The 16,735-nt window shown below is 35.0% G+C and overlaps 1 protein-coding gene across 1 annotated transcript in view; it reads left to right on the top strand.

The window, feature by feature from the left end:
- Positions 1-16,735, top strand: part of LOC140747553 (uncharacterized) — an 84,043-nt gene that overhangs the window by 26,915 nt on the left and 40,393 nt on the right. Inside the window, exon 2 of the mRNA XM_073080068.1 lies at positions 1,783-1,965. Coding sequence (XP_072936169.1) covers positions 1,783-1,965 — 183 coding nt within the window. The remainder of the gene's footprint in view (positions 1-1,782; positions 1,966-16,735) is intronic.

The raw sequence follows: 16,735 nt of genomic DNA, 5'->3' as shown, positions 1-16,735 counted from the left end.
GAGTAGCAGCGCATCTATGGCCGCCGACCTTTGGTAGGAATATTTAGTCATATCTGGGGTTGATTACAGATGTCTATGGGCGGCAGTAGCCACTTACCATCAGGTGGACTGAATGCTCCTTTATTATAAAAAAAAAACTCTTTATTATATGACTAAAACACATTCCCGAGGCGTTGCTACTCAAAACTCAGTACCCAATAATATATGGGTGACTTTATTGAGAGCGCAATCCTAAAATTTACGACCCGCGTGGCAAAGCAGTCACCATACCAGTCTGACGCGCAAAGGGTTCCGGGTTCGATCCCCAGCAAGATACATATCTGAATGATGAAATTAGATATTTGTTCTGGGTATGGGTGTATGTATTCGTCTTTGTGGGTTTATGGCACCGACGACGCAAGGAATCCTAGTATAATCTGTGAGTATAGAAAATGTTATAGGTAGTGGATAGTTTACAGATTTTTATGGACGGTATTGATCTACAATCTGGCGCTTATGTGGCATATTCTTATCTCATATTTATACATGGTGGACCAATTTGGTACAGTATCTATTGTCATGATGTCCGAATTTAATAATTATTTTGTGGTCGTCTTAACAGCAATGATTGAAAAATTAATATTAAAATAGGTAGTTTGATATTAAAATAAACTTATACTGTGGGTAGTATGCACCTAAAATCCCTATATTAGTCTGTGATAACGTCGGCTCTGGTAGTCGGTTGGTAGTCGTACGTTAACCATCAGTAAATTGCTTAACATTTCCTACGTTGCAATCATTCGCTAATAGTCAAACACATCCCTAACCTAGCTATGAAAACGGTGCTTTTCAGACCAGTGGACACAGCGTCCCTTAATTTGCATACATTTTACGCTTATAGCAGGAATATCATTTTCTGGGGAATAATATAATTTTCCGGGAAATTAGAACAAAGGCTGTGAGGCTGAATCTTTCATCTTGATGAGATAAGTCTAAGTGGGACGTACGATTCTAGATTTAATATCAGATTTTCTAATATAATTTTAGATTAAGCTCTTTGATGTATGAAATAGAGGTAAAGAAAGAAATTCTATTGAATTTCAGTTATAAATACTTATTGTATTTGGGTAATCTGACAAAGTAGTATTATATTATGTATGAGGGCATTTTGAAATAAGTGGGCATTAAGAAATGAAGTTAAAAAGGTCAACATTACGCTGTTTAGACTATCGAAGTAAAGAGCACCACAATATTAATATTCCTAGTAATAATTAACTACCTTCAGATTTTGTGCAGATATTTTCGTACAATATAATATGAACATATATTCGTTGGTAAAAATGTACTTAATTTTTAAATAAGATTGAAGTGTCAAACGAGCATGTAGTTCACCTGATGGTAAGTTACTGCCGCTGATGGAGAATGATAACATTCTTATTATACTAAGATGGTAGCCTTATATGTAAGTCTTTTGAAGGTGGTAGAACCCTTTGCCGTTCAACTCCGACTGCACCACCGCCACACCCATTTCTGCCTATTAACACTAGTGTTAAGCGCTGCCATGTTGTGGTTTTAAAGGGAGACATACTTACTTTTCCGAGGCGTTCCAGCTTAGTAATCACGGGTAGCGGCGCATCTGTGGCCGACCTCAGATAGGAATATCTAATCCTATCTGGGGTTGATTACAGATGTCTATGGGCGGCATTAGCTACTTACCATCAGGTGGACTGTACCCTCGTCTGCTACTCCTATATTACATAACTGCCTTTCGAGCCAGTATTAACCAGTAAAAACCAATTCCAGATGATGTCGAGCACGTCCCGACTAGTGACGGTGGCAGTGCTGCTGACGCTGCTGGCGGTGGCCAACGGCATCAAGTGCTGGCAGTGCGGCCAGTACAGCGACGGCGTCGGCTCCATCACGCCGTGCAACAACCGCAGCGCCACGCGCTTGGCCGACTGTCCCAGTAACGCTAAATATTGCATTGTGAGTAAAAATAGAAATACATTTTCTTACTTGTACCCGACTGCGGAAGGTAATGTTTATCGAATGTATGTACGTTTTATTTTTTGGCACGTCTACCGGACCAAACGGTTTCGGATTTTCGCATATGAGACATATTTTAAAGATAAGACATATTATTTCAAAGCAATTAGGTTTTCTTTTATATTTTTTTAGTTCCTACTCAAATGTATTTTACTTATTTTGTAAAAAATACAAATAAGATTTTTTTTTTAAGATTTTTACTTATTTTGTGATAAAGTACAAATTGAGTCGAAGTTTAGTGTTAAATTTTTAGCATTAAGCTATTCAACTGATAATATCACGGTGATAAATAATCGATCCGTTTTGACATATAATATTGGTGTAATTATAAAAAAATAATGGGTTGAGCAGTTTTAGAAATCACAATTTACGAATACATTACTGCTGAATCATGTGTACCTGTACATATAAAAAAAATATCCACGTATGTCCGTGTATTATCGTGAGTTTTAGAAAATCGGTCTGTTTTGACCTATCGACGGAACTAATTATAAAAAATGATTAATTATTATGATTTGCCCTCGCAAAATGTTTCATATCTAAACACCGTGAACTTATCAACCTTTGTAAGTACTTAAAAAGTTGTAATTACTTTAAAAGACTTATAAAGATATTCAAAGTATAAAAGTGGACGATAATCCTGTTGTTTTATTTCTTTGTTATAAAGTCTAAGACAATCAAGAACAAATAGTCCACCCTTACCATGAGTTTTTACGTTTTGACAAATATGACTGTTTTGGTATTTGTTTAGGTATTTGCAATTGTTTAGGTATTACAAATTCCAATCAGCGCCCCTAGCGGATTGTATCAGAACAACAGTGTCAGTAACGTAACATTAAATGTCTAAATTGACAAAATGGAGCGTTATGTTTTGTCTCTTTTTTGCGAAATGTGAGGTAGACAAAAAGGCTTGAGCACTTACTTATTGTTACGTTTACTCAGTCTACTGAAGCGAACGGAACAGAATAATGGATTGAGTAAACGTACCGTAAAATTGTGGGATGTTTTGAAAACTCATCGTAAGGTAGAACACAGGACCACGTAAAACTGCGATTCCACAGACTCCACATATATTTTATTTTTATGCAATATTGAAATAGCAAACGAGAATACCGTCCATTTGAAGGTTTGGGGTTATTGCCCTTACACAAATTAATCTCTTTGTCGTTTCCTACCACATCCTTAGGAATTCATATTAGAGTACAGCATAGATTAGTAAAGATACTTCGCCGCCTTGAAATTGAATGAAGCCACAAACGGCTTATTAGAAAGTTCTTTTTTTGAATTCAAGACAAATAAAAACATTTTTACAGAAAATTTACGAATAAATAACTAATACTGCGTAATTTACATAATAAATAAATAATTATTTCAAATAATTTAGGGACATTTTAGCACGGAGACGTGGCAACACTTTTTTACGCAACTATTTCATTTCTCAAAACTGGGCACATTTTCTTGTTAGGAGTGAGTAATCTTTACTTATCTATGGTGTACAGCGATTGTTTAGTAGTTATTTCGCTAATTTTCCGATTCACGGAACTTGAGCTATTATTTAGTTACGCGACTCACTCGAGGTTTACCAAGGTCTAACCCCCGTCAAAGTTCATCGTAAGTAAGGGATTATCGTCCCTCGGAGCATAACTTGTAGCCCTAGGGTGAAGGGTGACGGGCCCTGTCGGGGTGATCCTTGGTTGTGTTCCTAGGAACGGTGGATTATTTGTAGTATACTATAAATTTTTGTTTCTTTTTTATTTAGGAAAATTCAGAGATATTTAGGTCCGGGTGACAGCCTTATTTGGGGTGATACGATATTATAATATACTAGTGGTGCCCGCGGCTTCGCCCGCATTTTAAAGAAATAATATGACATACATAAAACGGAAATTTTGTACCTGCATTGGAATGACAGTGGTGCCATCTGTCAAAAATTGGTGTTACCATAGATATATTATACTAATAGATTGGCAATCCGAAAGAGTCAGAGCATAGTATATGTGTGTGTTAGAGCGAGATAGACAGGCGAGACCATTCACGTATAGGCTATCAGCCTGTATCAGCCTGACGTTTATTACCGTAAAAATAAACTCGCTTATTTTTAAAGATTTCTAATTAAAAATAGTTAAAACAGTGCTTAGTAAGAATGTTTGGCCATAGTTACGTGTGCTGTACCTGGATGTAACACATCCAAGAAAGAAAACCCACAAAAATACTCATTTCACATGTAAGTACTACATTAATTGTTTAGCTGTTTAAATGCAATATTTTACACTTATTACGAAAGTGTTATATACCAAAAGATAGGAAAAATCTTCGAATTTTATCACATAAACACTAGAAATGCACAGAAATACAAATAAAAAAAATTACTAAATACGTGAATAGTTGCTATTTCTTATCAAATTTTTGGTGTTGCGTATTGACAATATCGATAAAAAATTATCGATATTTCTAATTCAATAATATTTCTAAGTATATAGTTTAAATAGGTTGCGTGCAACTTATATAAAATCTTATACGACCTAGCCTAAGTTTGTAATTTTTTTTGTTTGTTAGGGCTAATTTTCGGAAATACTGAACCGATCATGAAAATTCTTTCACAGTCAGAAAGTTACACTATTCAGAAGTGCTATAGGCTATATTTTATTATGATTGAACAAAAAGTTCAAAAATATTATGAGTAACGTTCATAGTTTTTTAACCCCCTTACACCTGCCAAAAGGTATGAAAACTCCATAAACTGCATCAATTTATTATACAGGTAGCAAGTAACTACTGTAATTTGTTTCATAGCTACATATATGCGCACATTGATGTTTTTATTTATTTTATTTATTGGCGGTCTTCACCAGTATAATTAATCTTTAGCGATTGTATCCTCTTTAAGTCACTGACTGAACAAACTAATAAACAAATTTGTTATTGATATCTTTATTTAATCGATATCGATACATTGTTAGCAGTAACACTAGCGATGCACACCTTGGCATTTCACACACACATAAATAATCAGTTTTTAGTCTCGCTTGACGATTAATAATGCCAATCTACCCTACGTCAGTAGGATAATATATCTATGGGTGTTACCAACTCCCAAACCCTCGTGGGCTCTTGGACAACAACTTTGCTAAAGATCATCACTTGATCAAATACATAGTTTCCGATTCTAAAACTACTTACGAATTAAAAAATAATTAAAAAAACCTTATCCCACGGACTAAATTGTGAATCTAAACCAATCTTCCCTTGTCCAACCAAGTCCCCTTGAGCACACACAACAAATTTCATCAAAATCAGTCTAGTCGTTTAGGAGGAGTTCAGTGACATACACACGCACATAAGAAATATATATATAAAGATTTAGACCAGGTTGATAGGTGTAGGTGTAGGTTGTAGGATGTACTGTGCCAATTATTTCTAGCGAATCATTAGTAAGAATAACAAGAAATTGACGATTCTTGGATCAGCATAAATTGTAAACGGCCTTAGGGTGACAGTCCTTGTTGGGGTGATAGTCCTTGATGGGGTGACACGAGATTTAGGTTGAAGTTACGTTAATTATACATAACTTATTTTTTGAGTAACTTTAATAACTTACTTAAACAAAACGAGTTACTACCTTCAAATCTTTAACTATCAGTATATTTAACTTTATAAAAATATACAATATAGTTTAGTCCCCAGTAAGTGGCCCGTTACCCGAATATCGTTAGGATGTTATCCAGAAATGGGACTATAATTGCCTCGTCGTTTAGTCGGGTTTCCGCCTGATACGAGTGTCCAAAAGGCTCTTGTTCTGTGGAGCTGTTATCTGTTGCTTATAAATTTATTGTAATTGCTTTTTAATGGAATTGGCGATACTTATCGTTATAAATGGTACTTGAAATTAATACTTCGGAATAATTTCACTGTTCATAACCTCCCTTGTGACAGACGGGCGGGGTAATATGTTATTATGAATCTATCACTTTAATACGAATATAAATAGTCTGTCTGTAATTTCAAAATCAGCTTACGAATATGTTGTTTTTTAATAGGTTCGATATCAAAACATGGATCCTTTTTATAGCGTTCCAAGGTATGGTTAATGATAACTGTTTATTTTTTATATGATTGAAGGAGCAAACTTACTTGCTGTCCACTCTGTGGTCACTGCCGCCCATGGATTATTATAAGTGGCTTCATATAGAACGGATTTTTTCTTGAAGCCGATTACAGATGCATTGCCACTCCTGGTGACTAACATGTTCATTTCAGATAAAAGTCAGCCGGCATCCACACCTTTCCATCGAAATGCAGAACTACTTCACGCTACAAATAAGTGTGACTACGATACCTGTACCCTTACCATGAGTTTTCAAAACATCCTACAATTTTACGTTACGTTTACTCAATCCATTATTCTGTTCTGTTTGCTTCAGTAGACTGAATAAACGTAAAAATAAGTAAGTGCTCAAGACTTTTTGTTTGCCTCACATGATCGCAAAAAAGAGTGACAAAACATAAAGCGCCATTTTGTCAATTTAGACATTTAATGTTACGTTACTGACACTATAGTTCTGATACAATCCGCTAGGGGCGCTGATTAGAAATTGTATGGACAAATACGTAAACAAATACCAAAACAGTCATATTTGTCAAAAGGTAAAAACTCATGGTAAGGGTACTGGTGGAATCATAGTCTGTACTACTGTTTAAATAAAAACTAAACATAGGTATTTACATGCAAAATCTCATTTTTAATTACTTAAAATAATAAAAGAACGGAACAACAGCAGTATGTTTCTATTATATAAATTTTAAACACATTTCGACATACAAATTTTGGGCTTTGTTTTAGGAATGTATTGTGGTGTATGCAGACATGGTCTATTGTTGGCTCTCAAGTTACCAAACTCCGGACCGGCATCTTTCAGTGAATTTTAATTATAATTAACAATATGAAAATCTCGCGACTAATGTATATGAATACAATATTGTAAGTATTCATACTGTGCACGTACATAAAAGATAATTGTCACGTAACTTTTAATTAGCTCTGGAAATGTGTATGTACTCGTATGTACAATTTTGAGTAAATTCTCTTAACTTAAACGATTTTAACTATATTAAGGATTTGAAGTATGGGCAATGGGTAATAGGAATAATTAAATCGATTTTAAAGTATACTCAAGCTTATTTACAATGTTTTGTTTAGATTTAACTTTAATCTATGAAACAAAACAGAATAATAGACAGTTACTGCCCCACATAGCAGTGATAGCCTGGCGGTTAAGAAACTCGGCCTCTCGATCGAGGGGTCCGAGATTCAAATCCCAGGCCCCTGATTTTTCAAAGTTATGTGCGTATTAGAAATTAATTATCACTTGCTAAACGGTGAAGGAAAACATCGTGAGGAAACCTGCATACATGAGAGATTTATTAAAAAAAATCTCAAATGTATGTGAAGTCTACCAATACGCACTTGGTCAGCGCGGTGGACTATGGCCTTGTCCTTCTCATTATGAGAGGAGACCCGTACCCAGCAGTGGGACAGTAATGGGTTGATAATGATGATGATGATGACGGTCCCACTGCTGGGATTCCATCTCAGAGTTAGACGGGCTTAGGCCATAGTCCACCGTGCTAACCAAGTGCGGATTGGTAGACTTCAAAATATTTTTAAAGAACTCTCAGGTATGTCAGTACAATTGCACATTTCCTCACGATTCTTTCGTTCGACGTTATAGCAAGAAAATATTAATTTTTAAGACGCACATAATTCTGAAATACTGCATTTGGTGTCTATGCATTTTTCATTGCCGCCAACATACCGCGCGGAGACGAAGAGTGGGAGGAAACGACGCGCGGCCGTCTTAGCGATGATATTCATTCAAAAAAGTAACCGCCTAAACTACATCGTGATTTGTCTTATAAGAAATAAAAACTCATGTCAAAAAGTTACAAAGTGTTAGAAAAATATCCAAAATCGGACGAGAAAAGGTGCTTCAGAGAAATCTTATCAAAACAAGTAATTAAACATTTGGGACTTGGGATTTGGGAAGCTCGGAACAACCAATCGGGAGGCTGGGTTGTACCCACTGCGTTTATTATGCATATCAATAATAATATATTTTTCAAAGCGTAGAAAAAGTTTTGAGTTAGAATTTCACGCTATTTTATTTCTCACAATCCACCTTCATATAAACTTCTGCAGATAAACTTTAAAGTTATAGTTCCGGAGATATTAAACACTAGGAACTAGTGTTTGCTCAACTGATTCTACCTTATTGCACGTGTGTTTGTACTGTCAAGTTTGAAATAACGCCAGTGTCTGCCAAGACTAGGTGACCTGGTGACCTACTAAAATTATCAGGGTTTTAATACACAATACAGTTTGTACCTAAAAAAGATTACCTCTTACATCTAAGATTTTAGAATACTTTAGTTATACTATGGTGGAATCACCGGTACGCCTACTTCCGCCTAATAACCGCAGTATTCAAATTCAAATTCAAATCTCATTTATTCAAAATTGATTCATATAGAATACTTTTTGAAAGTCAACAAACTACCACCGCTTCGGAAGATATTTCGTTATGGAGAAGAAGCGGCGCAAGAAACTCCATACGTGTGCATATAATAAAAATAATAATAATAATACTCTTTATTGTACCATAAAATGAAATAGAACATAAAATGAAAACATACAATTTAGGACGACACAAAATACACATATAGTGCAGTATTAAGCGCTGCTGCGTTTCGCTTTAAGGGTGTGGTACGGGAAATATACTTATCCGACTTTCGAACTTTGCCCTCACGAGTAGTCACGCATCCGTGGCAAATCGGGTAGGAATATAACTTTATCTAGAGCTTATTACACATATCCATGCGCGACAGTAGCCGCTCACCATCAGGTGGACTGCATGCTTGTTTGCGACTTCCGTCTTATAAAACACGAGCTTTTGCCCGCGGCTTTGCTGGCGTTACGAAGTAATATTATTAACTAAGAAGATTTATACAAACTTTCATCCTCTATTTTATCCCCTTGGGGGTAGAATTGATCAAAATCCTTTCTTAGCGGATGCCTACGTCATAACATCTACCTACATGTCAAATTTCAGCCCGATCCGTCCAGTGGTTTGGGCTGTGCGTTGATAGATCACTATGTCAGTCAGTCACCTTTGAGTTATATATATTTAGATTTTTAATGACAATGTGTTAGTATAAGAAATTAGAGTCAAAATTATGGCAATTTGGCTATCGTGGACATTTGTAGATAACCCCAGATGAGATTAGATTTTCGACTTGAGGACTAAGTTGGAATGACTCAGATAAGTATGACTTCATGATTACACCCTCCAAAGTGGAATACGGGTGCGCTTAACGATCACGTTATTAGGCAGAAATAGGTATAATAGTGGTGCATCCTCGAGTCGAACCACAGGGGGTCCTACCACCTTCAGATTTAATATAACACCCATTAATTTACACGGGATGTTGAAAACGAGATGAAATTTTCACAAATCTCATCTGTTGACTCAAGTTGAACTGAACTATATTTAACTTTGATACATTGTGTATTTAAGGGTTGGTAAAGTAACTATTGGGTATAAACTTGCGTGAAAAGTTCGGAACCTCGCCGTTCAAAATAATTACAAGTTACATCAGAGTTTGAATAAAATATTAGTATTTAACACACAATGGGAATTGCGCACATAAAGTTAATATATATAGGGCCTTTTTTGCTTTTTTTTGTTACGAGGGGAAAACCTTCAAAAGGTACCCGACGACGTGGGAGCGATGCCGGGTTATGTGGGATTTTTACCGTACTAAAACCCCCACGGTGGCCGTCCTCAACGCTTGTTGGAGAACTCTGGGATCTCCGACGGAACACAACCGAAGTCCAAGACCGATGCCCATGTAATATACTAATAAAATTCAATTTATAAGACATATAAGAATAATTTAAATCCTTCTCATTTTAAAAGTAGACGTTTACACAACACTGCGATAAAGTAAAGATTACACCAATTAAGCAAGGTACGTTATAATCCTGCTTAAAACGGAGTAATTGCAGAGAATACACCCCTAACAATAGACGGGGTAGGTAATCAAAAGTTAATGTTACTTTTGTGGTCTCTAACTTAGGGACCACTGAGGTTTTGCTAATTTTTGAAGTTATATTTTATTTTATTTTAACTTTTTATATTTTCAACGACTTATGGAAATAACGCGTATCTTTGGATCGGTTTCTGAAGTAAACTCTTTGGTCTTAGAAGACCTCTATTTGTACAAGAAAATTGTTTTTTTTTATTTTATAGGATTTTTACTTAATAGAATATTACTAAGAATATTAAAACTAAAAACCGCGTAAAGTATTTAAATCAATCGCCCTAACGATCGCACCATATTGGCAAACAATACCATCCTGTGAACTTTGTAATGTAGTCAAAAGTTTTAAGATGCGGCTTTATAGTTGTTTGAATATGAAAAATGTACCTAAAATACTTATAAGTGTATCTTTTAAGTGCGTATACACATATTTTCTAATTTTGAAGTAGTAAAAGAGTGTGTTGATGGTATATTTTTACTTAAAACATTCACCTTGGACCATGTCACTTTCATATGACGATGTTTAAATTTTCCGTATTGCTCCTGCAAACAAAGTTGACCATTTTAATAATTATCGAAATATCGGCAATAAACTATTCAAAACCGCGCATGGTGATCACGGTACATATATTAAAATATCCCAATTCCGCGATAATATGAGTCAAAAATCATATCACATCTTAGTGCAAAACATTAATTTCAGCTAAGATTTAGGTAAGAAACGATTTCACTCGTTCCCGTCAAACGCGCTATTGTCTGAGATTTGTCCCACATAGCGCATGTGGCGCTATTTTCGAGGTTCTTACCTTTTGTGTTTGTAATTACTATGACTCTCTTACCTGAATTGGAGCACTGTGGCACCGTAATACTACATCGATATTTAGGTTCACAAATAAGTTGTCCACTTCTTTCTCCGACAGGCATGTTAATGCGTTATTTATATTTCTAACTAGCTGTGGCCCGCGGTTTCACCCGCGTTAAAAGAAACAGGGGCACAGCTAGATCTAAAATATAAGCAGCCAACTCCTTATTACATCAGCTACCTGCCAATAAAAGTCCCGTCAAAATCGGTTCAGCCGTTTCAGAGATTAGCCAGAACAAACAGACAGACAGACAGACAAAAATTGTTATTTTGGTGTATGTACCGTATGTATATTCATATGCTTGTTGTAAAAAGCGGTTATTTCAATATTAAAAACAGACACTCCAATTTAATTTATATGTATAGAGTATAGATTTGGGTCAGGATTTGTATCATGTGCGTTATATTTAAGTTCTAAGTCTAAGTCTGAAACCCCGACCGCTTAGCACAAGCGAGAAAAGAAAAATGCTTCAAACAGGAGCACGTTTTTGGATTTTCGTCCTAAAATTTCAGACTATAGAGTGAGAAAGAATTTTAGAGGCTAGCCGACCTTATTTTCGCTGACCTCAACTATGCCTGTGCTTTTAAACCTCTTAACAAAGGTATAACTACGCCCATACGCTTTATATTTGTCTTTATGCGTGTGTAGGTAGCGATGATTGCCTAGTGAAATGAATTCCCAGCATTACGGTGGATCTGTCTTTCAAACCAGATCTCTGATTTTTTTAATATACGCATTTCAAAAATTAATCGTTATAATATGTTTAAATGGCTAAATATAAATACTTAATAACGATATTTACATCGTGAGGAATTCCATTAGCACCTGGTTTGTAAAATAAATAAATTTCCTTTTAAATAATTCACAGAGGAGACCCGTACCTAGCGAAGGTCAATGATACGAACAAATTTAATTCTACGTTTTCAAAATGAAAATTCGAAAAACTAAGTAATAATACTACTATTTCAATGATTCAAGGAAAAGCAAAAATGAACTTTTCACCGTAATATTTTCATTGCAATCGTGGCTATTTTCACTTCCAGGCCTGTTGACCCGTTTCTTAGTTTGCTAGTGTGCAAGATTGCTGCCTAAGTGTTTAATTTGTGGATATTTAGTGGGGCGTAATACTAGTTAAGACGCTTAGAAAAGTGTAGAAGAACTAAATAAAACTTTTTTTTTATAATATGGTGTAGCAGACGAGCATGCAGTCCACCTGATGGTAAGTGATTACTGCCGCTCATGGACATCTGTAATCGACTCCAGATAGGATTAGATATTCGTACCGGAGGTCGGCCACAGATGCGCCGCTACTCCTGAGGACTAACCTGGAACGCCTCGGAAAAGTATGTCTCCCTTACCACACCCTTCAAACCAGAACACAGCAGCGCTTAACACTGCTGTTAAGGCGTGGCGGTGGTGCCGCTGGAGTCGAACCACAAAGGGTTCTACCACCTTCGCTTGCAATACAAAAAAAAAAAATAAGTGTCTAAATCTATCAAAGGGCTTCAAATTTAGAAACAAGAGAACAAAAATTGGTCAGATTACTATTAACAATATATTAAATAGGAATAATAATACATATAAGAAATATAAACGTAGGTTATCAGCAACATCTTAAGCCTACATATATACACGCCTAAAGCTTTCATTAAAAGCACATTAGCACGAACATTAGAACAAAAATATGAAGGTACTTAGCTTTTGCTTAGCCCGAGACCAGAAGTACTGTTCTATATATACCAACACGAAAAGTAATATCGATACATTACAAACTAGATTGATGTGAGGAGATCGAACTTAAAAGTGAATTGTTTAAAATTAAATAATATCAGTAGGCATTTTCCCTGTGTTGTGGGTGCCATGGACACACACAGAGACAAATACACAAACACTCAGACCCAGAAACAGAAACCTAAATTTATCATTCAGATATCTTTCTGGCCGGGGATCGAAACCTGAACCCTATGGGCGTATGTATGGTGAACTTTCGAAATTATAAAACAATCTTTACTATGCTTATGCGATATGCATATATCATCAAAAACATATAAGTATAGTCTGCGCCAAACTGCTAGTCCGCTCTGAAGTTGTTGCGAGGAGTTGTAACCATACAATTTACTATGGCGACGCAATTCATTTCTACATTCAGAGCGGACTAGCAGTTTTACGCGGACTATACCTATATTATGAAATGTTCTTCCAAAATCTCAAGAATGTCTTCAAAATTCAATGGGTTCACAAGATTAATACCATTTCCGCCTCCACACTGGTTATGAGCACACTACGTTACAACTGTCTGTTTCAAGTACCTACTTTGTTACATACAGATGTACTTCAGATGTGTTCATGACTAGAACAGAACTTTGCTATGTATAGTGCATTATAAATTGCCCTAAAGCTAAACATATTTTCTTCTTCGTTTACCTCACTATATACTTATTTATTTATTTATTTAGTTGCACCAACAAGGTAAACACCAACAATAAATATAGGTACAAATTATCACAAGGCACAAAGCAAGTGTTACCTCAATTATAGGCGCAAACAACAATGCACGGAGGATAAAAGAAAAATGGATTTTTAAATGATTACAAAAATGTTACTTATAATGATTACAAAACAATTCCAATTTAATATTAATTATTTATATATAGACCCTATATAAGCAATAAACTAGATATAACCAATTATTAATATTTAACTAATTATTATTTACTGATTCTACCAAAGATCGTCATTTGAAAATTTCTGCCTACTCGTAATCGTAATATTATAAATGCGCTAGTGAATTAGTTTGCTTGTTACGCTTTCACACCGTAACTACTAAACCGATTGTCATGAATTTTGTACACACGTTGTCAGGTATCTAAAAAGGACATAGGGTAACTTTTATCTCCAAAAAAGTAATGTTACCTAGAGATAGATAAAAATAACTATTGTCATCGACCTCTGACCACGAGAGAGGTCGCGCGTAAAAGCTAGTTGAGAAAAACGTACGTAAAAACTTTTTGTACTCTTAAAGCTATACTTCTTATGGCGCGTTAGGAGTATATTTTCACTACCCTTACAATGCGTTTTCAACACTTCCCACAATTTTACATTACGTTTACTCAATCTATTATTCTGTTCCGTTTGCTTCAGTAGACTGAGTAAACGTAACAATAAGTAAGTGCTCAAGTTTTTTTGTCTGCCTCACAGGTACGCAAAAAAGAGAGACAAAACATAAAGCGCCATTTTGTCAATTTAGTCATTTAATGTTACGTTACTGACACTGTAGTTCTGATACAATCCGCTAGGGGCGCTGATTGGAAATTGTATGGGCAAATACGTAAACAAATACCAACACAGACATATTTGTCAAAACGTAAAAACACATGGTAAGGGAAATGTCGCATTACGGAACGCGCCGATTACGGAAGTCGCCTACTGAATCGACGTAACAATTCTAATATATTACCACATTTACGTAACATGTTACACGTTTTTAATGTTCATAGCCATAAAAGTTTTGTAATAATCATAACTACATATAATAATCCACTACATTGGCTAACTATACTACCTATGTTTGTTAGATTTGTATTACGAAATTTCCACATGCATATAACTATTTATTTTGATAAAATAATCTGTAATAATAATAATATACTTTATTGTACCCAAAACATGAAATAACAAAGTAACATACAACTATAAAAAGATACAATAGGCGGCCTTACCGCTAATCAGCGATCTCTTCCAGGCAACCCTAAGGTGAGGAGTAAAAGTAAGGATGAATTAAAAAAAAATAGGTAGGGTTTAAATAAAGAGTGCATTTTTAAATAACATTAAAGTAGTGAAGTTAAGGAGTAAGTTGATGATGGCATAGAACATACTATAAAAGGAGAAGAAAGGTAAAAGTTAAAAGAATAACAGAAAATAATAACAGTTTTAGGAAAAAGGAAAAGTAACTAAATTGTTAGATAAGATTAGAGATAGCGTAAAAGAATTGGATAGGGATAAAAACAAGGTTAGAGCTGCAAGTAATGCGATTTCACGAGTTTATTAAACGAATGTAAAGATTTTGCTTTACGTATTTAAACAGGAAGGGAGTTTCAGAGACGGATAGCTACTATAGTAAATGATTTTTTGTAAAAGGAAGTTGAGTGAGAAGGATTAGTGAGAACAAGGCTTTCAGTAGAGTGAAGGGATCGATCATAGAACACGTGGAGAAATTGAAAGCGATGTTTCAGGTAAGTAGGGTTATTCGGATTAAATAAAACGCCGTAGATAAGAGATATAATGTGAGCATTCAGGCGAAGGCGAATTGGGAGTAACTTTAGTTTAGCGCGATATTCAGAAACATGGTCATATTTTCGTAACATTATGTTAAGCTAATATTCCCACTAATTTAACGTGTGTGTAAGTATCTTGATATGCATCTAAATGGTCTAAACGACCAACCAATTATATACACATTTGGTGTCCCCAACGCTATCGTAATCTCAATGCTATCATCGACAAAGGCGGCCATTTTGAGAGGTCGGCGGCGTCGCACAAAATGGCGTCGTGTAACGTTTGCGAGGGAAATTGCTCCGTTATTCCCGCTCCTTGATGTCCCTCCGTTGGTTTATAAATCCCCGGATAGAATATGTTTGATTATGTCGGGATATCTTCGATATTTTAGGGGAATGTAACATGGAGTTTGATTTTCAGTTGCTTTTACTCGGTATCTAATCGTTTTAATGTTTTATAGTTTTTATGTATGCCTATAGAATTGGTGAAAATAAAATATACAGGCAAGAATCATAATAAAGTAAGTTAAAAATAAAACCCTTCGTAGTACAACTGCAGTGAGCTATTTCTGTCTATGTTTTTTCTGTATTGCTGTGTTTGATATGGTACTTTGGATAGTAAATTAAGTACAATACCTCTTAATGTAGTCCACAAAGGTAACGCGTTTGCGAAATTTCAGGATCTGCTACCCTCAAATCATCATTAGATATGCTTCTATTGGGCATACTAGTTACGTCAATTGAGAAAAATACATTTATATTGTTAGTGATAATAATAATAATAATAATAACACAATTATTTTTGTTGTACCAACCTAAAGTTTTGACTTATTGATGATACTTGCTTAATGTTAGCCTTGATAGGCATATACGAGTAACTATTGTTGTCAAATTTACGCTTTAATATGAAGTATAAGTTTTATTGCACTACATTTACCTAACTTATAATATTACGAATGTGCATACGTGACATTTCTATTATTAATAAAATATATTATTACGTTCACTATGGTGAACAAATGTATGCATTTGTTCTAACTTTAGATAAACTCATTTTATCTGCTGTGTAAAGTATTGCAACCGCAGCATCCGTTACTGTATGGTACAGTTTGATTCCAGAAAGTTAGTTTCCAACGGAATTCCTAGTCAGATAATCTGGGTTTAAAAAGTTAGTTGTAATAAAAATTAAATTGCAGCTCGCTGGCCAGTTTGTATTATTGGATTTAAGTTTGACATTTTGAAAATATTAAGTAAAGTTTATAAATATTTTTAGATATCGATATTCGACGTTAGGGTTTTAGTGTAGATATTTAAGAAATATTTAGTGCAAATTTGTATTATAAAGTAAATCGAGAAATATGTCCCACATTCGGTGTACACTAATATACACGCCAGTTTAGATAAAAACAGGGATTTAAAGAAATATTTTAAAATACATGTTAATTTTAAACTTTTATTAATAAAATTGAATAGTAC

This window comes from Epargyreus clarus, unplaced genomic scaffold (genome assembly GCF_041222505.1).
Source record: "Epargyreus clarus isolate Ecla_fem2 unplaced genomic scaffold, WU_Ecla_fem_2.2 ptg000002l, whole genome shotgun sequence".
NCBI classification, from domain to species: Eukaryota; Metazoa; Arthropoda; class Insecta; order Lepidoptera; family Hesperiidae; genus Epargyreus; species Epargyreus clarus.
The sequence above is the reverse complement of the archived record's forward strand: the minus strand, read 5'-3'. Positions and strand labels throughout refer to the sequence as shown.